Below are 23640 nucleotides of genomic sequence, written 5' to 3'. Positions count from 1 at the left end.
TGTGAGAGAATTTACAAAGCAAAAAGCAAAGAGAAAGAAAAAGGAAGGCAGGAGGGCCAGTTCACAAGTAGTCTAAAAGATGAACAAAACCAACCTTAGTTGTTTATTGACAGTAAAGCATCCCTACCCTACAACTGCTCACAGAAATGTGACAAAACAGGATGTTTATTGTGCTAGCATATGTAGTGAAAATATGTAGGACATAGGACAATTAAAAGCACAGTAAAAAGAGTGAAAGGAATACAAACCAGATGAGGTACTCTTCAGCTGGACAGATAGCTGGGCATACTTTTCTTCCACAGACCCAAGTTCAGTTCCCAGAACCCACATTAGGTAGGCTCACAATCTGTAATTCCATCTGTAGGAGATCCTGTATCTTCCTTTGGCTTCTACAGGCACTTTTATGCTCACAAACTCAGTTTAAGGTAAATCTGTTTGTTTGTTTAAAGAAACTTTCACTAGATTCCAAAAAGAATCTAAAAGAACTTCATTTCTTGGTTATTATGTAAATGGCATAAATATGGAACATAAGAGTGCTTTTATGATTTAATTCAGTCAGTTTAAAATGTCAGAGGAACAGCAACAGCCCAGGTAACAGTGCGAAAGGTGTCTTAGCACAAGACTGAAAACAAAAAGCAAGACCATAGCACTGGACTATGAAGCCTGGAGAACAACAGCTGCAGTTGGGGTTCTTCAGACAGCACATGCTATGCTATCACAGACTCATGCTTACTCTAGCAGAAAGTACTAGAAGCCCACAGAAGAAACATGTATTAGTAGTAGAAAAATGTAGTAGAAGTAGTATGCCCTACTTCTAATGCAGGAACCCTCAATTAAGACTTTGTGGGACCTGTGGTTGCAAACCATTGATTTCATAAAATTTTTAAAAGGAAAAATACAAACTACTTTCAGGATGTAAAAATGTTAAGGATAAGAACTCTCTGCTCCCCACCCTCCAAAGGAAAAAAAAATAGTACAAACCACTTGGTAGGGCTTTCTAGTAAGCTCTAAAAATACAAGCTCTAGAGGACAGAGCACCCTGTCAGCAGAAAGCCTGCTATACAAGCCTGAAGACTGAGTTCAGATCCCTAACACTCACATGAAAGCTGGACACAGCAGCATAAGTATGTTGGCCTGGTACGTGACAAATGCGTTTCCAGAGCTCTTTACCCAGCCAGCCTGAGCTACAGGGCAGTAAGATCCTGTTTCAAAAATTAAGGTAGAACTGTGCATAATGAATGACTAAATGTGGCAGGTGCAGACAGATCTCTGAGTTCCAAAGCCAGTCTGATCTACAGAGAGTTCTAAGACAGCCAGGGCTCATAAGAGAGACCCTGCCATAGATAGATAGATAGATAGATAGATAGATAGATAGATAGATAGATAGATAGATAGATAGATAGATAGACAGACAGGTAGGTAGGTAGGTAGGTAGGTAGGTAGGTAGGTAGAGGTGGAGAGAGATTGAGAAAGACATCTGAAGTTGACCTTTCACCCCCACATGTATGTACACATACAGGCAATAAATAAATAAATATTTTGTATTCAAATAATTGATAAATGACTCATAAATCTGAAAACAAACTTACTTCATTTTTTTATATCTTATAAATTGGATATAAAGTGTCTCCAAAATCCTATGTCAAAAACATGGGTGTTTTGACCTAATAAGTGGATTAATCCACTAATAGTTTCATAGCCAAATAGCATGATTAGAGGTGATGACATTTTCAGAGGTGAAACCTAGATGGACATATTAATGACTGTACTGTCAGTCACTGACTCCTCCCCTGCTCTGCTGCCTGCTTATCGTGACTTGAGCAGCTCTTTTCCACCAATCTTGACTCATTTCAGGCCCAAAGCAATACAGCCAACCATGGTCTAAAATCTCTGGTAAAAAGAGACAAATCAATTGAACTAATTGACACATTATTAATCAATAGATTAAATTTAATACATTTAAACATCTATACTAGGGCTATTTATATTAAAACCTAAAAGGAATTTTTTTTCATGTGTATGAGTACACAGATTGAACCATCATGTGGTTGTTGGGAATTGAACTCAGGACCTCTGCTCACTCTGGCCCAAAGATTTATTTATTATTATATGTAAGTACACTGCAGCTGTCTTCAGACACACCAGAAGAGGGCATCAGCTTTCATTAAGGATGGTTGTGAGCCACCATGTGGTTGCTGGGATTTGAACTCAGGATCTTTGGAAGAGCAGTCAGTGCTCTTAACCGTTGAGCCATCTCTCCAGCCCACTAAAAGGAAATTTTAAACTTGAAAACTGATCATAATGGACAGTGATTAACTTAGTAGTAGAACTCAATGAATGCAGGGCCTCTGTTTGATCCTTCTTACCACAAAACGGCAAAAGCAACAACAAAAGGAAAATGCAGCAAATTTTAATAGGCATGCATTAACTCGCATAGAGCCTCTACTAAGATCTTCAACTGAAACACTACTGAAAGAAAACAAGCAAGCTCTGTATTTCAACAAACTCATCAGCTACTTTAAAATTCATTGTTCTTACGCCAGAAAAAAATATCTTCAAATGAACAAATATGTATACTATAGCGACATGATACATTAGAGCTAGATTATCAACAATTTGTCCTTTTTTAAAAGAATATACTATCTGGGTGTGGTGGTGCACGCCTGTAATCCCAGCACTCTGGGAGGCAGAGGTAGGTGGATTTCTGAGTTCGAGGCCAGCCTGGTCTACAGAGTGAGTTCCAGGACAGCCAGGGCTATACAGAGAAACCATGTCTTGAAAAAAAACAAATCCAAAAAAAAAAAAAGAAAAAAGGAATATATTAATAGTTGAACAGAAACTTATTAACTCTTTGAGCCAGCAAATCCTGCTGTTCATTAGATATCTTAGCTGTTTCTTTTACTGTTTAGCATAACTCCAGATATTCAGATTAGAACCTGATGCAATTTGAAGGAATTCCTTGGGGGCATTTTCTCCTCATTCACAAAATGTTAAATACTTTACTATGCTAACAAGTCTAGTAACTTTCCTCTCACCTCACTCCATTTTCATAATCACTAGTCTGTTAGGCTACTCTAGACTTCTGTGTAGGCTTTCAGACATTACCTCCCCTTAAAACAGTTAAGATTCACAAAAATACCGTTCTGCTTTAATCTCTATACATACAGCTCTGTAAAATTCAAACTCCTAAGTTAAGATCTAGATGATCCATCTTTCCAGTCTTATGCAGTTAAGTCTTGGAGTCCATTGAGGATGGGTTCCTCCCTCAAGTCAGTTTTGGGCTGCACTACCTGCTTCCCTGGTAACTCTAAAAAGGTAAACATATCAATTTGCCACTATTGGGCCTCCCAGTCAAAAGAACAAAATACCTCTGGCCCTAGGTGGAGACCATGACATTCTGATCTGTTCTAAAGATTAGAACATTATATGGCATTGCCTGCTTCTCTAAGAAGTAATCCAGCTAAACCTGTCATTCACCTGACCAGGAGTTCATGCCACAGGAAATTTAATTTACTTGAAAAAAATGATAAAGAGGAAAAAAAAGCAAACCTGTTCCCTGTTCTCTCTTTCTCTTAAATAGCCTCCCACCCCTAGATGTATTGACACTAACTCTTTAGGTTTTTTTTTCCACTGTCTCTGTAGTCTCTCCCTTTCTGCCAGGCAACTGTTTGCCAACCTGCATTGCTGAACATGCTAGCTTTCAGATCATAACCCAAGCAGCCTGGCTTTCCCTCTTCCTTCTCTCTATCTTCCTCCTTCTAGAAATTGCTGAGATTTACTCCTTGTCTGTACTGTTTTGTTTTGTTTTTTTCCCTCTCAAATGCTTTGTGAATGTTCCTATAGGCTCAGATATTTAAACACTTGGTCCATAGTTGATTATGCCGTATGAAGAGGTTTAGCAAGTGTGGCTTTGCTGGAGGAAGAATGTCACTGGAGAAGGACTTTGAGAGTCAAAAACCTTGTGCCATGTCCAGTTAGTTTGTTTTCTTCTCCTGCTTGCTTGCAACTCAAAATGTGATCTCTCAGCCTTCTGTCTGCTTCTTGTTGCATGTTCTTGTTCTCTCAGCCCCAATGCCTGCTTCTTGTTGCACGCCTCCCTGTCATGTTATACCTCTGTAACTATTACCAAAATAAATTTTCTTCCATAAGTTGCTTTTTTCAGTCACAGTGTTTTACCACAGCAACAGATAATATACATATTGATGAACACTTGTAGTTTTGTTGTCTTATGGTTTTTTTTAGTGCCTATGGCATTACTTTTACTCAATCAATAATGAATTTTAAATGCTTTAATATAGTTAAATAATTTCTCAAATATAATACAGTTTTTATGTCTCCCACAGTAGCTAAAATAAAATGTATAGGCTGGTTCTCATCAATAAGACTAGCCAGGCATCACATACTAGTAACAAAACTTGACCAAGTCATCTGCTCTCTCAATCTTAGTTCCTTTATCTATAAAATGAAAATAATGACAGATACAATGAAGGGTAGCAAATCAAATACATTACAATAGGCAAAGCAATTATCAAAATCTCTGATACATGTTAATAAGAGTAACACTGAAAATAGGACTAATATGTATACATACCTATAATACATCCAATAAAATATAGTGGATATTTAAAACTGCTATAATTTGAATACATCTTCTAAAGTTTGTGTTCTGAAAACTTAACATTCTAATGATGTTTGATATTGGAGCCTTTCCAAGATACTTAGGGCTACATAACATCACAAGATTAGGGCAATCATGATAGCATTAGTAGTGTTACAGAGGGAGGGAGAAAGAGAGGGAGACAGAGACAGACAGACAGGCAGACAGACAGGCAAACTATGACTATAAATATGAATCTAGTATGTATGTACCCTTACTCTTGACACATGTTTTCTACCATGTTTTGATTCAATAATAGGCCCGAACTGTTATGGGAGAGCATTCTAGCCTTGTAACTGCTAGCTTCTAGAACTATTAAAAATATTTTATCCTTATAAATTACTCAAGTCTCTGGTATTCTATTTTAGCAACAGAAAATATACTAAGGCAATATTAAGTTTTTGTTACTGTATTTTTTTAAATCATTGCTCATGCCAATCAACAGAAGAACATCAAATAGAAAGCATTTAGAACATTTAAACTTAGTAAAATAGTGAAAATACCCTGTTAATATCAACTTCAGTAGTAGAAATACATATAATAAGTAGAATATACGTGTATGGGGATAGTGTTAATCGGCAATTTCCTCATAATTGATAGATTCCTTACTAGTAAACAAACCAAAGGTCAGCAGACTCGAAGCTTACAAGATTCACAAGTCTACACAGACAGTTAACTTCTACATAGAAGATTCCTAATGGCTGAGCTGTCTCCAAGTTGTACAGGAATCTCCAAGGATGCAGCCTTCATGAATTGTCACCATTGGGGGGTTAGGTGCTCAGGAATGAGTCATCCACATTACTCGTGCAAGTAACCCCTTATCCATACTTGCTAAGTTTCCTTAATAAACTCAACCTTGAACTATATAAACTCTGCTCAGCAAATTTACCTTTAATAGAATTGTTACTTTGGTTTGTCCCTGGTTCCCTATCTAATGTGAACAGACATCTTTTCATGTCTTTGGGGAAAAGTGACACAATAGATAATATATATATAGACTAACACAGAAGCCAGAAAACAAGCCTGTCCCCTTTTTTCTGAAAGTTTATTAGCTGATCAACTATAGAGTCTGTCACCCAATACTGAATGGGGGAGTTATGTCTTCCATGTCTTTATTGGGGCAGATGATAATGAAAAGTATAAACTAATACCTACTCTACAAATGATCCTATGTATACCAATCCAAACTACCTGATCAAGCAGCTGCCAATTTAGACCTCTGTTCCTCTTTATCTCCAGCCACACCCATATACTCTCAACAACTCGTTTGCTACTATTGATGACCACTCTGTCTTCCTGAAACTTATCTGTTCCTCGATTTTCTCCAATAATTAACTCTTCTCAGACTTCATTTAACGAATCATTCTTTCAGAGTTGGAGTGATGGCTCAGTGGTTAAGAGCAATGAGTGCTTTTCCACAAGTCCTGAGTTCAATTTCCAGCAACCACATGGTGGCTTACAACCATCTGCAATGGAATCTGATGCCCTCTTCTGGAGTGTCTGAAGACAACTACAGTGTGCTCATAAAATAATTCTTTGGGGAAAAAAAAAAGAATCATTCTTTCTTAGTTGGCCAATTGATTTTGGAGTTCCCCCAGTTTCAATTTTTATTCCTTTTTCTTATTCCTAGTCTGTATTTTCTCCCTATATGAATTCATATCTTATATCAAATACTTCCTTGCCAAGCTGTGATTTGTAGAAGTCCAGCTATCTTTGAACTCAACTCAAATGGGGCAAAATATCATATATTTCATGTTCAGATTAAATCAAAGAACTTCAGCAAAGAAGTTGTATAAGCATCTAAAAACAGGAGCTCTTAGCCCCTTTATGGAATTATACACCTCCTCATGGAGCCTTTATAGACAAGGACCAACATTAGCACAGCAGTCTGTCTACTACATAGATGGAGAGTCTCTATTCTTTTCTGGTTCACAGCTAGTTCGCAATATATGAATCAATATATTCAACTTTACAATTCTATATAACACAATCTATAGATCAATCTTTCTTCATATCATGTTAATACTACTTAGTGTTTCACTAAGTCCTAAGTCGCTTATCATTGCATATTAAGACACACCTGAATGGTATTCAATAAATTAAATTATTTTGGTTACTAATTTATTACATGCTAATTTCACTCGATTTTGTTTTTCTTTTGCAATACTGGGAATTGGTCAGCTCTCTACAGCTAATCTCTCTCCAGCCTTTTTTTCTCTCTCACTTTTTATTTTCAAACAGGTTCTCAATAAGTTGCCTGGGGCTGGCTTTCAACTCCTTCCATAGTGCAGACAGGCCTTGAACTTGCAATCTATCTACTTTAGTCACTAGTGCCTATTTCACCAGAACCAGCTACATAAATTTCTAAGATACATATTCATACATATATACATACATTTGTACAAACATATTCATTGTGAATATGTTTGTACAAATGTATGTATATATGTATGAATATGTATACTTTAAATCAATACATATATATGTATGTAATGAATATGTATACTTTACATTCTTAATGATTATGGGTATAGACTACAAATACTCTAGATAAGAGCTGTATCACAACACTTGCAACCCCATCCAGCCTGAGATGCTTTTCAAAACAAGGTAACTAGTGATTATTTAGAAAGCAATGGTAAATATATGAAAGACCGTGTGTCAATAAATTACTTACCCTTAAGATTTCACTGATAAATGTAAAATAGAACTTTACTAATTCACTTAATTATCTCTCCTCCACACCACAGTGGGAGCATTTCACTTATCTTTGCAGATAAGGTAAAATTTCATTATGCAAAATGACTACATTTGAAAAGAATCTAAGCAAGAAAATAAAATACATTTTATCCATTTATTTTTTTAAAAAGTAGTTTTTAAAGGTTGGGCATGGTGATGCACAAATTTAATCCCAGCATTCAGGAGGTAGAGGCAGGAAGATGCCCGAGTTGGAGGCCAGCATCTACAGAACAAGTTCTAAGATAGCCAAGGCTACACACACACACACACACACACACACACCACACACACACACACCTGTCTGGAAAATCCATAAAGAACTTTTCTAATAAATTTTAAACTTTAATTAAAAAGAAAGAAGCAGGTGAAAGAAAAAATAAAATTCATCCATAAACATATAACCAAGAGATGCTATACTTGTCTTCTGTCTGCCTATGAGGATTCAAAATCAAACTTCTATATGCACTGAGAGAAGAATACAACTGCCTTCATGTTATGAATAAGGTAAGCAAATGGATTTGGGGCTTGGCTCTAGGTCTTATCCATCTGACTAGGTATATGCAATAGTCTAAAATCTGGAGAGCAGAGGAACCACTAAATTGGACTGAGTATGGTAGCATGAGTCTTTAGCTCTAGCACTCAAAAGGCAGAGGCAGCAAGGTCTCTGAGTTCAAAACACAACCTGGTCTACACAGTTTCAGACCACCTAAAACTACATGGTGAGACCCTGTCTCAAAAATAAAGAAATAAATAAAAATATAATCCTAAATGAAACCACATCTATGTGTTCTTAAGCATCTTGGATAATCAGCCTGCTTAAACAGTTTTAAATATGAATAAACATTCTTTACAAACACGACTTGGGGGAGGGGACATAGATTTTGTTACATGTAAAGATTTCCATGCCATTTGTCACTGAAGGTGTTCTCAATAATTTGCTGTTGTCATTAGCAACGACTAGCCTTCAACAAGTCTAACCTAAAACCTAAAAAGGTATTAAAGAACAACATGTAGACTAATTGATTTTGTTTTGTTTTCACTGTTATTAATAAACAAGTAAATAGCCTTCCATGAATTTCACCCTTCATGAATCCTGCAAATGTCTCTAATACTCAAGTTTGAAAGCCATTTTTTAAAGCCCACATTCTAAAAAACACTGAAAGGAATGTATGAACTAAAGTGATGCAATGAATTGATTTTTACCTCTGAACATTTACAGTACAATAGACCAAGGACGTGGCAAAAATAATTACTGTCAACATTTGCCTACATCTCTTAAATGTATTCTTTTTGCTATTGTTGTTGTTTGTTTTTTCAAGGCAGGGTTTCTCTGTGTAGCCCTGGATATTCTGGGACTCAGAGGTTATGACTGCCTCTGCCTCCCAAGTGGTGAGACTGCTCAACCTTATTTTTTCACTGAGCTAATTTTCAACAATTATTAAATGTAGCCAAATAAATACACATTTACTTCTGTTCTCACTTGCAAACTAAAATAAGTTAAAATGTTGTTTTAAAAGACCTAAAGACACACACACACACCACACCACACCACACCACACCACACCACACCACACCACACCACACACATTTAGGTAGCTAGGAAGTAGCTGGAGGAAGTTGTTCCTAGCTTGAGATCTGAAAAGCTAAAATCCAAAACATTAGTGCAAGAGTTCAGGAAGGAACAAGCTAAGGACCTCACAATCCCAGGAGGAGTTAAAGTGGGGGAATGTGAGAACACTACATATTATAAACATCATAGCGATAGGAGTGTCAAAAATCACAAAAAGGGGTGGGGGGAATAAAAATCTTCCTGACAGATCTCCTTCCCAAGCAAAAATAGAACCTAACCCTTAATTGTTTCTCTGGAGAGCAATGCAAGAAAGAGACTCAAAAGCAATGGAGAAATGACAAGCATGGGTATATACAAGAGTTCAAACTGGAACAATAACAAGAGAAGGGTGGTTCTATGAACCAACTGATCCCACCTAAAATTAAAGGGGGAAAAATCAGTGTGTGTGTGTGTGTGTGTGTGTGTATGTGTGTGTGTGTGTGTGTGTGTAAGTTGCAAGTAACTAGCTCTGAAAAGGGGAGAAAAGTTCACCCCACCTCATACATAAAAAGCTAGTTGCTTCTATAAATCAATACCCAAACTAGTTTTCTTCCTTACTTAGTAAATACAATCTTAAGAATTAATCAGGGGTTGGAGAGATGGCTCAGCAGTTAAGAGCACTGACTGCAATTCCAGAGGTCCTGAGTTCAAATCCCAGCAACCACATACTGGTTCATAACCATAATGAGATCTGATGCCCTCTTCTGGTGTGTCTGAAGACAGCTACAGTGTACTTATATGTAATAATCAATAAATCTTTAAAAAAGAATGATTAATCATTTTTTCAAAGTTCTAACATTCTATGTAGATGGGGATGCCTAAATAAGCTGGAAGAAGCCAGTGAATAGGATTTAGGGCAAGACGGTTTTCAATTACCCATAGAAATACCCTGATGTCACACAAAAGTCAGATTCGATAGCTGGAATCCCAGCATGTATAATGCCATATCAGATAAACTAGAAAAGAAGGATGGCTTCGAAAGAAAAGCAACTGTACTGTAGTACCAAGACCACAGTGCCATCCCTCCACTGCCAATTAAGACGTTTTACATGAGCAATAAATAACTATATTGTTTAAGTCACTTAAATTAGATCTGAACTTGCAGTGAGAAGGAACTCCTCATATTTAGGCCTTCTATATGACTTTTTAAAAATATGTACACTGATTAAAGATAAGTTAAAAGATAAGCCAATTAATAGCAATAATTACTAATAAAAACAATCCATTATACACCCTCAGAAAAATTTCATAAAAGTGTAAGTATTGTATAAATTTTTGCACCAAAACCAACATATCAGGATTCTTTTCTAAGACAATAAATTTGAATTTCTTTAAAGAGACATTAAATATGTATTTTGTAAATAATGATGATGATGATGATGATAATGAGGCAAACCCTTTTTCTGTTATGACCATGTCTTAGGTGTCTTGCATTGACTACAATTGCTGTTAAAACTTACTGAAGAATTATCAGGTACCTTTTGCTAAGAACAGCATTACCCAAACAAAAAACTAGCTAGCTACAAAGTAAAAGTTAAAAGAATAGCAGGCTTTCTCAGCCAGGTACCACTGACAAGTTGGACAGGCTAACTGTTGGTGTGTCCTACACTATCCCTTGGAGGGCATTTCTAGCCCCACCTACTAACTACCAATTAGGAAAATCTAAAACTGTTGAATGTCACTAGGAGGAAACAAAATTTCTGAAAACCCAGAGAACAAATGTAGTTGCTTCACAAATCATTGCTTCACTCAGCAGGAGCATCAAGCTATGACAATATTACAGACTAAAATTTAAAGATGAGAATATTTTAACATTCTCTGAAGTTCCTTATGAGATATAAACTATCAGCTCCAAAGAGTAGATTATCTCTAATGCTCCTCCTAAACCCCCAGAGGATTTTGCATCACAGAAATATTAATAGCTTCTGTCTGTTTAAGCTACCTATGTGTTAACATAAGCGTTTTCTGTTCATTATGTCCATTCTGTTGTTTTATAGCTTGTCATCTGCCTAGGGTGGCTGTTAAGCCTACCATAGTACAAAATAATTTTATAGTCTAACCTATGAGATTATTTCCATCTCATTATAATGATTTGATACTAAAACTTGCTTAGTTTACTATATGTAACCAAACTCAAAATATTACAGCATTAGGAATTGGCTGAATGTTACCTGCACCTAACAACTCAAGAGAGACAACAATAATGTTTCTTGAAATAATTTTTACTACTATGGCATAATAAAGTATCCTTTTTAAACTTTTTTAAGTGTGTGTGTGTGTGTGTGTGTGTGTGTTGTTGTTGTTGCTTTAAGACAGGGTCTTTAAACTGACAGGGTCTTTAAACAGTCCTGGATATCACTATGTAGACCATGGTAACATCTAACTCACAGAGATCTAACCGGCTGACTCCTGAGTGTCAGGATTAGAGACTGCACTGGCAGCCTTGACTTCTTTTATAAACCATATCTGTGCTTCCTTGAGTACTTTCAGGATTTCTGCCCCCTGCCTATCACTTTCCGTCACTCTATCCCATCCACACCACGCAATTCAATGTTTGGGTTTTGTTTGATCATTTCAATTTGCCTTTCAGTAGAAATTGAAGTCTGAAATCAAATCCCATCTTCTTGTTCTTTTAAAGAAAAGTCAACTTGTTTTACATAACTTGTTATCTGAAACTTAAGAGTTAACAGGTTCTTAGTAAAAGTTGCTTTCATATCAAAGCAAAATAAGTATGGGTTAAGGCCCACTCTACTGAAGCATTTCTTGAGCAGATAACAAATATAACCCAAAGGAAGACGTAATTAGAGGCAATTAATCCACAGAGCCTTTGTTTAGTTTTCCTTAAAAGAATTGTCCATTTCTTTCCCCTGCAACCACACCTACTAACCAGCGTGGTTGTATTGATTTATACTTTTATAATATAATTGATTTATATTTTTCCCCCAAAAGGAAAGAGACAAACTATAGATTTTTTTTCTTTTTCTTTTTTTTTTTTCTTTCTTTTTTTTTTTTTTTTTTTTTAGTTTTTTGGGTTTGGTTTTTTCCGAGACAGGGTTTCTCTGTATAGCCCTGGCTGTCCTGAAACTCACTCTGTAGACCAGGCTGGCCTTGAAATCAGAAATCCGCCTGCCTTTGCCTCCCAGAGTGCTGGGATTACAGGCATGAGCCAACCACCGGCTGATTTTTTTTCTTAATATCACAAGCCATATACATAGTTCATATAGTTAGCTTTCTATCACGTAGATTATCTATTTTACATCATTATTTTATTAATTAAATATTAAATTATCTATTTCTAAATTACTCATGATTAAGTAAATTTGCTAATTAGTGAAAGTTATTCAATTAGTAAATAATAGAATCTTAATTGTTTAAAAGAATTAATCTTTGGAAATTCTGTTATATAAGCCAGCTTTCCTTACTGGAAAAAAAAAATTTCAACCTCCTATTTTATTAAGTAGTAGATGAAATGTAGCTTATTATATGTGATTCTTCCATTCCATTTAAAATATGTAAAAGATTATATAAACATAAATCTCACTTGTAAAATAGAACCAGAGCAGAATCTCAAAAAGAGATCTATTACTAATATCTAAGATAGATGATGAAGTTTCAGGAAAAAAGGTCATATCAATGTATATCGACATAATAGTCATAATTTAGCTATGTAAAATAAAAGTTCATTGCATTTTTCCTGTTTAGTTTTATTCTATAACTTAGGATTTTATAAAATAGTTAATTTCTTTTTTTTTAAGATTTATTTATTTATTATATGTAAGTACATTGTGGCTGTCTTCAGACACCTTAGAAGAGGGCATCAAATCACATTATGGATGGTTGTGAGCCACCATGTGGTTGCTGGGATTTGAACTCAGGACCTCCGGAAGAGCAGTCAGTGCTCTTAACCACTGAGCCATCTCTCCAGCCCAAAATAGTTAATTTCATTTGTTCTTAAAACATTTGAATCATTTGAAAGTCAACTATCAGAATCTCATTTTGTTTTTTGACTGGGGGCTCTGTAGCCCAGGCAGTCCCTGATTTGCATTCCTGGTGCCCCACCCCCAGGGGCTGTCATAGTTTTTCATATGCTAAATGTGCTCATTTTTTCTTAAAAAAATAACTTCAAGAAGAAATTTAAGAGTAAGTAAAGGTTCTCCAAAAAATTTTCAGCAACAAGGAGTCATTTGAGCAAGTAAATGAACACCAGCGGGTGGGTCAAGCTCAATGGGATATCTAGCCTTGGTTTCAATGTCCAGACAGCGGGCGGGGGGGGGGGGGGGGGGGGGCCGGCAGGCATATACACACACAGGTTGGGGAGGGGGCTGCTGGGCAAGACAGAAAAAGAGAGAACTAAGTTGTACTTTTAAAAGATAACATTTGTTTCATAATATACTTAAATTATCAGATGCATGCTAATTTTTCTAAGTTTGAAGTTCCTGGGTTCATAGTCTACAAACGTAATGACTGCTAAACCTTAAAGACGAATGCCCTCAAAATCAAGACACTGAATTTCAGTGAACATCAATTGTCAAGATGAAAGACGTTTTCAAGAAAGTCACTACGCAGAGAAAATGTTAAAGATATGCACTATCTATACCCGGACTGTTTCGACCTTCAAACCAATTTATCTGTGACATTGGCAGAAATTTTAAATTTAATCACTAGTAACCTATCCAAAAATATCAACTTACCCTTCTTTCCTTAACTGCTTGGCAGGGCATAATATGAAATGTCAACAAATTTAATGTCCACTCAGTGTTCGCTTTATTGCGCACCTGTGACCAGAATGAAATTAACGGCTAACTCATCCAAACCTTTCATGTATTTACCCAGCTAGCAACTATCCCAACCAAAAAAAGTAACTGAGACACAGATGTTAACAGGTTAAGTAACAGCTTAACAGCTAAGAAATGGTAGAGCCAGGACTTCAACACCTCATACACATTAAGAAACATTTTTTAAAGGTAGTATGAAAAAAAGTATCTTTTTTTAAAGAAGCAAGAGTTGCGAATGCAAAAACATGTATTACAAATGTATGCAGATGAGCATGCAGATTATTCAAACTTTATCCCTAAACCCGTAGGTTGTTTCTATATTTGCTTATAGTTAAATAAAAACTACATTCAATCCTTAAAAGCAGTCGGCAGGATAAAGGAAATAAATAATTTACTGTCACTTTTTCCCGATACTGAATGTAACAGACCAATCAAAAACGTGCAATTTAAAGGCTGGGGGAGGGGTGGTGTAACCAGGGCAATAGTTTGAGGAAAACGACTTTCTCTGTGTTCAGTCAGTTAGGAAACTGTGTGTGTGTGTGTGTGTGTGTGTGTGTGTGTGTGTGTGTGTGTCAGAAAAGGGGGTCAAAAAAGGGAAAGATGACAATCACTCCAATAATGTCCCACACGGAAAACACACCCCCCAACAGACACCTGGTGGGGGAGGGGAGTAGCTAACGGTGGGTCAGCGCCAAAGCCAACGGAAGAACTGGTCCAGAGGGACCTAGTGAGGGAATGACAGTAGACCCTAGCAGAGGGGGAGGGGTGGCGATGACAGGAGGAGGAGGGCAGGCAGTGGGGTGAGAGCTGCTGAAAAAGAGAATGCGGGGGACCTGGGCAATAGAGAAAGACCGGAGAGCTCAGCAGAAGTGAGAGCACCCGAGTACTACGTGAGAAAGGCGGGACCCTCGGGCTCGAAGAGGGTCTGTGTGAGGCACGGGCATGTCAGGACGGGGGTCGTTCCAGTTGACCGTCCAGCTCCCAGTGCCCCCCACCACGACAAACTCACTTTCTCCTCACCTCGAAGTCCGCAAGTCGCCCCCAACCCACTCCCCGTCCCCATCGCCAAGCTTGGAGAGGTGCGGAGAGGGGTCTGGGGCTTCCCAGACTCCCTCCCTGTCCCGCTGGCGGATCAGTCCCGGACACAGCCCAGATACCTGGGCCAGCAGGCCAGGAGCCACGCAGAGGCCCAGGAGCCCGGTGACAAGTCGGAGCGGCCGACGGGCGCCTCACCTGACAGAAGCGTCGGCAGTAATCCCGGCTGCTGATCCCGACGCCGCCGCCACAGCCGCTGCCGCCGGCTCCCCCTCTGCCGTCGCCCGCAGCTATGAGCCCCACTGGGCCCGGGGGGGACTCCACAATGGCCACGAGCTCTTCTCCGAGGCGTTCGGCCTCTTGATCGCTCTCTTCCTCCGCCATGAGGCTCTCGCCGCCCAGCGCGTACCCAGCCCCTGCGCCGCCGCCGCTGCCGCCGCCGCTGCCTCAGCTAACCTCCTCCTCCTCCTCTAGTTCCCTCCTCCTTTCCCTCCGCCCCAGCCGGACAGGGCCACTCCACAGGGCTCTACTTCCGGCTCCGCCCACCCACGCCCCCAGTTTTCACTGGAGGAAGGAAACCGCCAATCATAGGCATGCCCGCCCTACACTCCTATTGGTTAAATTAACCGTCTGTTTGACAGCCCTGCCATCTGTTGGTCAATACTACTCGGCGGTTGCTGAGGCCCGCCTACGAGCTCTGCCATAGGGCGCGCCGGAGGACGGGGCGCGGCGGGGGACACGGCGGCCGCGGCGGGGTTCGCTCGGGCGGCGGCGGCGGCGACGGCGGCGGCAGCGGCAGGCGCAGCAGCAGGAGCGGCGGCGGCGGCCGCAACGGGACCTCCTTCATCCCGTTGCTCTGCCTTTCCTTCCTCCTCTTTTCGTTCCCGGCGAGGGCTCGTGCACTTCCCCTAACGGCGGCCCGCTCCTACGGTCCCGAAGAGCTGGCAAGGCGGAAGGTGGGCTTGGCCGTTGGTGCGGGCGGCGGGTCGGGGCCTTCGGGCCGTGCGAGGGAGCCGGGGGCGGGGCCGGCGGCCGGAGTAGGAAGGAGACGGGCTGCCTGACAGCGACGGCCTCGGCCGGGGCCCGCCGCCCCCTCCCCAGGGACAGCCACCGAGTCGGCCGGGCGACCGACTTCTCGGGCCCTGCGAGGGCGGCTGAGACGCGGCCCCGGCCCGTAGGCCGGGTCGCGGCGCCGGGGCGCCACCTCGGCCGACTCGGCGGGAGGAGGCTGTCTAGACGTCGGGCGGCCCGCGCCCGCCTTCCCCGCCCCCACCGGAGCCTCGGGCCTGTGGAGCGCGCGGGCCGCGGGGCACCCGCCCGGGGCGTGCGAGCCGAGCTGGCGGCGGCTTGAGGCTTGAGCTCCCGGATCGCGCCCGCCCGGAAGGCTGAGACACCTGTGTCCCGAGTGGCAGGAGACGCTCGGCCGCGGGCCTGCGCTCTGCCTTTCCCGCCCCTCCACCATCTTCCCTTTCTGTTTGTTTTTGTTTTACAGTAAAGGCATGACTTCCCGGCGCCGCAGGGAAAATAGGGTGCAAGCCCAGAAACTGTTTCCCCACCACCACCTGTTGAAAAACTGAGTCGAAGGCGTCTCCGGGTCTGAACAAACCCAAGTCGCTAGGATTGGATGCGTCTGTAGTTTTGCATCGGGAAAACCGTCACTACTTAATATCAAGGAAAAAAAAAACACCTGGAAATTAAGCAGGTAGATATTTCGACTTGGAAACCCGGGAGTTTACTTTTGCTCTAGTAAATGTCTGCTTCGCTTTTGTTAGCTAGCTCTTGGCGCTTTAACTTGACTTCCTCATTTGTTTAAAATATGTCTGGTTTTTGGAAATACTTTTACACGTAACTCTATGAGGTGGGCATTTGCTTCATCAGTATCTAGAACAGACCTTTCTAGGTAAAAGATCAGAAAAGTTCAGGCTTCACATGAGCAGAAGAATTGCAGATCCCTTTTCTGTATGTTTGCAATCAAAGAAAAATTCTAACTGCAACCCCAGTTTTTCATAACAGCTTTGTTACTAGAACAGTTTTTATTTCATAGGTATACGGTATCTAATGGAAATTGCAAACATTTGCAATGAGAATTTGCAGAGTATTAGGAGGGATTCATCATGATGTCTGTCTTTTCTGCCTTGAAAAACCTATGCCCTAACACAATATCTCACAAGTGCCATTTGGGTGCCAAAGATGTAGTGGGGTGGAAAGCCACGAAAATTAAGCATGTGTAATTTTAGACATTTTGTGCCTTACAGAATTTTCATGAATTGCTAAGTTCTACTTTGGGCCCATAGATTTTGCTCAACATATTGACACAAGTTTAAACAGTCTTGGTGTTGCCCAGCAAGTAGACAAATGCAGTGGGGTATTCTGTGGTTTGTAATGTTACTTATAAAAACGAATTCTTCAGAACATACTTGGAAGTATTTTTTCACCATGTTTATAACAAAACTATTCAGTGTAGTATCTGATGTCTTGATTATTATAAGAAGTTAACTCACAGGCATAGTTCCAGAAGAGTAAGTCACACTAATCATTTGCTATCAAATTGTATTATCTTGGGTTTCCAGTGCTTGTAATTTTATAAATCTGATAGTCCATTGATAATTTTCAGAAGTTTGTGGAGCTAGTGAGGTGACTCTGAAAGTAAAGGTATATGCTACCAAGCCTGACAGCCCTGACTTAGTCCATGGAACCATCCCGTGGAAAGGGAGATCCAACTCCTCTGGCTGCCCTCGGCTCCAAACATGTGCCGTGGCACAGATGCTCACATTTATACATCTATAAGAATTAAAAAGCAACCAGGTTTGGTGGCACATGTCTGTGATCCCAGCCACTCAGGACACTGAGGCAAGAGGATTTCACATTGAAATCATTGCTGAACAACAGGGTGGTTTTTGGTGTTTTGAGTTTTACTAGGCTAAATTTAGTATTAAGCTGCTTCTAAATTATATGGTTTTTGATAAATGGTTATGGGGGATGATTATTTGAGTTTGGCACTTTTTTTTTCCTGTTTGTGTTTCATGTTTGTTTGAATTTGTTTTTGGCTTTGATTGCTGAAGTCAAACCCAGAATTGAGCTCATGCTAGGCAGTTCTGCCTCTAGTGGACACTCAGCTGTTCATTTACTTTTTATAAACAGCAAGTTTTGATTGGCACCCCAGCACATACTGGGCACTGTTAAGTTAAATAAAAATTAATATTCAATGGAAATAGGAAACCAAATGTTAAAGAACATATTGACTTCACTTGATTACCATCTTTTAAAAACATGAGATATACATGTATTAAAAATTACATTTCTCCAGGCCTGGTACCATACAGTTTCAGTCTCAGAATTCAGGAGGTGACAAAGATAGGTCTCTGTCTACATGGTGGGACTCTTTGTTTTTGGTTGATTGGTTTTCTAGACTGAATTTCTCTGTGTAACCCTGACTGTCCTAGAACTCACTTCATAGAACAGGCCTGCTCTGCCTTCCTGAGTGTTGGTATTAAAGGCGTGCACCACTAGGCATTGAGATACTGCCTTATATAAGTAGTATTTATTGTCAAGTTATATGTAGGCCTCAAGTTGTAATATCATTCACTGTAAATAGTTACACTTGCTTTATGTTTTTTTTTAGTTTTTACTTGTTTTCTCTTTGGAAAATAAGTTTTGCTTCCAGGTTTGTGCATAGTTGAGTTCTGAAAATCACTTTCCCAGCAAGAAGCTCTTTAACTGGAACACATGTCTAACTTGGGCAAAATTGGTACTTTTAGTACTCTGAATGTTTGCTATGACTGTGATTTTCTAAAAGATAGAGACATTTAGAATAATATTTCTTCATAAGTCTAATTTATTTTTCATAAAAATCAAGGTATCGGGAAGTTGAATTAGTAGCTCATGTGCTTCCTGTGCAAATGTGTGGACTTCAGTTCAGATACCCAGCATATCCATGTAAACGGTGATTCCAGCAGTATATGTCTATAATCCCAGTTCTGGGTTCAGTTAGAGGAGCTATTCAAAAAACAGTAAGGTATACACATAGGCATATACCACATACACACAAATGTCAATGAATGAACCTAGCTGTATACTGCTAATTTGCTTTAGTTTTGTTTTGCTTGAATATTTGAGATAAAGTTTAAAAGACATGTGCCCTATAAATTGAACTAAAGTATTTGAAGGATACTGAGGATCATTGAATTGTATTTGGTGGGGTTTTGTTTTTTGTTTTTGTTGCTTTGGAGGAGGTGTATTGTTTATTTTGAAATCTTTACCCTTACAAAGGCACTTATAACTCTACCTTTTATTGTTCATCACTTCTAGAATGAAATATTATCATATACTAACATCCTTCTCTTGTCTTAGAAGAACCTTATTCAGAGACAAAATGGAACGGTTTGTTGTAACAGCACCACCTGCTCGAAATCGTTCTAAGACTGCTTTGTATGTAACCCCTCTGGATCGAGTCACTGAATTTGGAGGTGAGCTTCATGAAGATGGAGGAAAACTCTTCTGCACTTCTTGCAATGTGGTGCTGAATCATGTTCGCAAGTCTGCCATTAGTGACCACCTCAAGTCAAAGACTCATACAAAGAGAAAGGCAGAATTTGAAGAGCAAAATGTGAGAAAGAAGCAGAGGCCCCTGACTGCGTCTCTTCAGTGCAACAGTACTGCGCAGACAGAGAAAGTGAGTGTTATCCAGGACTTCGTGAAAATGTGCCTGGAAGCCAACATCCCCCTGGAGAAGGCTGATCATCCTGCAGTCCGAGCGTTCCTGTCTCGACATGTGAAGAACGGAGGATCCATCCCTAAGTCAGACCAGCTGAGGAGAGCATATCTGCCTGATGGATATGAGAATGAGAATCAGCTCCTCAACTCACAAGATTGTTGACAAGGCAGTTATGACCATTGTGATCAAGATAAATAATGTGGAGTATTAAAGTTGATGTGTTGATTGTGTGCTTCATTTTTATATTTATTTCATTTTAAATCATGTGATACAGAATAGTTTTGCAATGTGTATATAGTTGGAGGCAAAAGAAAGAAACCTCACTGCAAAACTTACTGCTTTTAAGTCACCAGTGGTATAAAGTAAAACATAGCTATAGAGTGTATTAGGCTATCTGAAACCTGGTGGTTCTCTTTAAAACTGATGGATGTTCTCCTCAAATGTATGTTCTTTGAAGAACTTCCCTGCATTGTAGCCCTGTTGCCATGTATGATTTTTTTTTTTTTTCTTGTGAGGTTACATAATTATTTGGATTGAGAACTAGCCTAGAAAATTGAAGCTGATGCCAGGCTCTTACAGGACCTTAAAGAAGTTCAAATTCTTTTCAAAATAGAATAGTAGGCCGGAAATGTTCTAGAGTTTGAGATCTCTAGGAGAAATGACTGTTCAAATTACATTCTACTTGTATGTGAAATAATTACCTAACCTTCACTTCCTCGTGGTCTCTTTTTTTTCCTTTTTAAAGACATGTATTTAGTAGCAGCTTCAGGTGACCAAAAGACTAAAATCTCTCTTAACTCTTTGCCAAAAGTCATGGGAGATTTTGCAGTGATGAGATTTTAGTCTTGAACTATGAACAAAAATTTTCAAACCATAGTTTTCATGTTAAATACTATCCTGGATTTGCAAACTTTTTTATGATCTTTAAATTTAAATACACTGGTTCAGTTTTCTCTTTTTTACAGGGAATTAGGTACTTTTTGGCTGACAACAAATAAGAAAATTGCTTTCTAAACATTAATTTTTCCATAAGATTTTATAAGAGTTTATTTAGGCAAATAGACTAGAAATGAGTTTTAGTTTCACTTTTACTTTGCCTCTGGTGATGCTGGTTTTAAAACTTGGATTCTAAAAGGTCCAGAAAACGAGGCAAGAATTTTATAGTAAAAATAAAGCAGGATGCTGAGTCAGGAAATAGTTGTGTTAAAGGTCAACCATGTTTAGGTTCTCTGAACCTCACTGCTCTGAAAGCTTGTTAGAAGTAATTTAGCTCAGATAAGTCCTCTTCATCAGATCTGAATTATATTTTTTCAAAGTTTAGTAACTGAAGACTTAGATTAGAGCTTTAATATTAAAAATAAATCAAATAGTTGAAAACATTGAAGTTATATTTCTATTTTAAATCAGTGGCAAGATGCCCTGATTATGACTTGGAGTTATCTTTGAGGTCATTGTGCCGCAAATTTCCAGTAAACAAAAAGCCAAAGTTAATAGAAAAAATCATTTTTGGGTTTTGTGTTTTGATTTTTTTTTTTTTTTCCAACACAGGGTCTTACTACATAGCCCTGGCTGTCCTGGAACTCCGTGGAGGCTAGCCTCAAGACCAACCTGCCTCTTTTCCCTCCTGAGTGCTGGGATTAACGGCGTGTACTATCATGCCCAGCAATAATTTGTGTTTTTAAAATCAGCTTGTCTTATACACTTAACATTCCCAATTCAGGTTGTCAAGGTGACCACTTGCTTTGTTTTTATTTTGAAAGCCTGCTATGGAAGAAAAAAATCAGTTCTATTTTCCTCATGTTTGGTTATATTCATGTATCACATACATGCCTAGACTAGTTGTTTACTGACTGCAGTTGGTAAAATAGACCAGCAGTAAAGTAAACAGTGATTGCTTCTACTTCCTTAAGGAATTTGCAGGCAACCATGTTTAAATTGCCTAAGATGGTAGAAAAATCTAAGCAACTAAAAGAATTGAGTTTTGTACCACTATTTTCAGAAAAACAATCATTTAATTTTTCAGGATTCCATGTGATATGGACTATTCCCTATTGTCTGGGACTATGCACTGTCAGTAAACATGGCAGAACAGCTTCTAGTAGTCCAGTAACAGGTTTGATGTTGCACTAGGAAAATAATTCACTTTTGCCTTTCTTAACAGTTATTACTGATTTCACAGTTACTTAGTTCCTATAGAACTTTTTCCAGGCTTGCAACTATTCTTCCATTTTTGAATCTCTAGGGGCAGAGTTCATTCTGTTAGGGTTGTATCATGTCCTTAGAATGAGGTTTCCATCCCCTTGCGGGGAAGTTAGTATTACTGTTTCTTCGCTGATTATGAACATTTGTTTCTTGGAACTGGTTAAATTCCTCTCATAAATAATAACAGTGGTTATAGTAGCCTGTGCAAGCTGGTAAAGATTTGCAAAACTATGATTGGCATGTTAGATGACAAATGAGAGTGTCTAAGGTGTGTGCTATGTTAGAGGCAAAGTGAACTTATGTACAAAAGCTTTCAATCATCCTTATATAGTGATAGTATTATGCTATACTATTGGACCAATAGCAGCTCCTTTTAGTTGGATGCATTATCAAGATTTGTAATGTTTCATTTATAAACTGCCTTCAGCACATGCTTACCTATTGATGTTTTCTCAAAGTATCGTAGTATATCTTCCAGACTCTCACTGTATCCTGACAGTAAATAGTTCTAGCTTGTTGAATTTCCTGTTGATTTCTTTTTCATTATCTGTGGCATATAGCAAGCCTGAAAGATATTGTAATCATTTTTTTTTCTTTTACAGAGTGAGAAATTAGATTGTGTATGAGAGCTTATATAGTTATTTTATCCATTATCTTTGATTAAGGCTTTCTAATATTATTTAGTAAATGTTCCTTCCAGTTAATGCCTGTGGCCCTACTGAATTTTAAGGGACCAGACAACTTTTAATAAGTAAATCTTAACTGTTTTATACAGTAAATTTGTCTGGGAATGTTTTGAAGTTGGACATAACAGTTGGCAAGATTCCCAAGCTAAAACTTTGGCCTGAAAGAATGTGTACATGAATGTTAACAAGTTCATAAAAGCAAATTAAGGTTAAGGTGACCTAGAACAAAGGCTAGAAACAAGTTTTCATTTGATTCTTAGTCTTTGTATGGACTCTCTGTTTGACTTACCTCAACTGCCATTAAGTTAGGGTAAATCACCTTAAGATAACTGATTAACGTGGAAGGTTAGCTGTAGTTTCCACCCTAGCTTGCTTTGGCTTTGGTCAGCACTGATGAAATGTGAAGTGGCTATTCTAAACCTTGGTTGATCTCAACCCATACTCCCAGACTGCTGAGGTAACTACAGTCCGTTACCTAGTGCTATTCTACTTGTATCCACAATACTGTATTAAAATTTTACTATGTTAATTTTCGTACTCCTGTGCTTATTTTTTACTTTTGTTCATGCACATATTTTAGTATGAATGTGTTGCTTTTTTAAAAGTTTGTGATATTTAGCAATAAATGTTAAAAAGGTTTCTAAAGTTTTTGAAATCATATTTTGCTTTGTGAGCCAGTGAGAGACGTTTTATAATTTCAAATTTTTACCTACTGAATTTTTATTTTCTACCAGTCACTTACTTATAGTGTTACCCTTTTAAGCCACACTGACATCTAGGCTTCAAACTGCCCTGTTCTTCCAAAACACTAGGCAGTGGGTAAATTCAGTGTACATTTTAATGGGAACTTTGTGCTTCTACAGTACTATCAAGGGGCTAGGTTATAGCTCGGGGGTTACCTGCAGCCTGTGACTCCAACCCCAGAGGCTCTGATACTCTTAAGGAGGTCTCAGGCACCAGCATACAAGTGCATATAAATTCACACAGGTACACACATCAAACTTCAGAAATGTCATGAAATCAGTTGACCACAAGCAGGACTGGTTGGTCTAAAAATATATTTACTTCGTTTGCCTCTTATTTTCAAAATTCTTCAACTAAGACAATAAGGTTATGTTTTAAATTATTACATGGCTTGGCATTCCCCTCCCTCCAGTCATATCTGTGCAAGAGAACAATGAACTTACTATGGTGTTTTATTTTCTGAAACCAAAATGTTAGAA

The 23640-nt window shown here is 38.9% G+C and overlaps 2 protein-coding genes across 3 annotated transcripts in view; one reads left to right on the top strand and one right to left on the bottom strand.

The window, feature by feature from the left end:
* Znf654 (zinc finger protein 654) overlaps positions 1-15308 on the bottom strand; it is an 81307-nt gene extending 65999 nt beyond the window's left edge. The window contains exon 1 of the mRNA XM_052158913.1: positions 15014-15308. Coding sequence (XP_052014873.1) covers positions 15014-15199 — 186 coding nt within the window. The 5' untranslated portion in view covers positions 15200-15308. The remainder of the gene's footprint in view (positions 1-15013) is intronic.
* Positions 15309-15521: 213 nt separating this feature from the next.
* On the top strand, positions 15522-22946 carry Cggbp1 (CGG triplet repeat binding protein 1). Of its 2 annotated transcripts, none has more exons than XM_052158916.1 (3): positions 15522-15771; positions 16308-16517; positions 19169-22946. In XM_052158916.1, the coding sequence occupies exon 3, from the start codon at positions 19188-19190 to the stop codon at positions 19689-19691; it is 504 nt and encodes a 167-aa protein (XP_052014876.1). In that variant the 5' UTR covers positions 15522-15771; positions 16308-16517; positions 19169-19187; the 3' UTR covers positions 19692-22946. The 2 variants fall into 2 exon arrangements, with proteins under 2 accessions (XP_052014876.1, XP_052014875.1); XM_052158915.1 differs by having other exon boundaries at positions 15523-15771; positions 19166-22946.
* The last annotated feature ends 694 nt before the right edge of the window (positions 22947-23640 follow it).

This window comes from Apodemus sylvaticus, chromosome 15, assembly GCF_947179515.1.
Source record: "Apodemus sylvaticus chromosome 15, mApoSyl1.1, whole genome shotgun sequence".
NCBI lineage: Eukaryota > Metazoa > Chordata > Mammalia > Rodentia > Muridae > Apodemus > Apodemus sylvaticus.
Note: the sequence above shows the minus strand (reverse complement) of the source record. Positions and strands in the feature narration are given on the sequence as shown.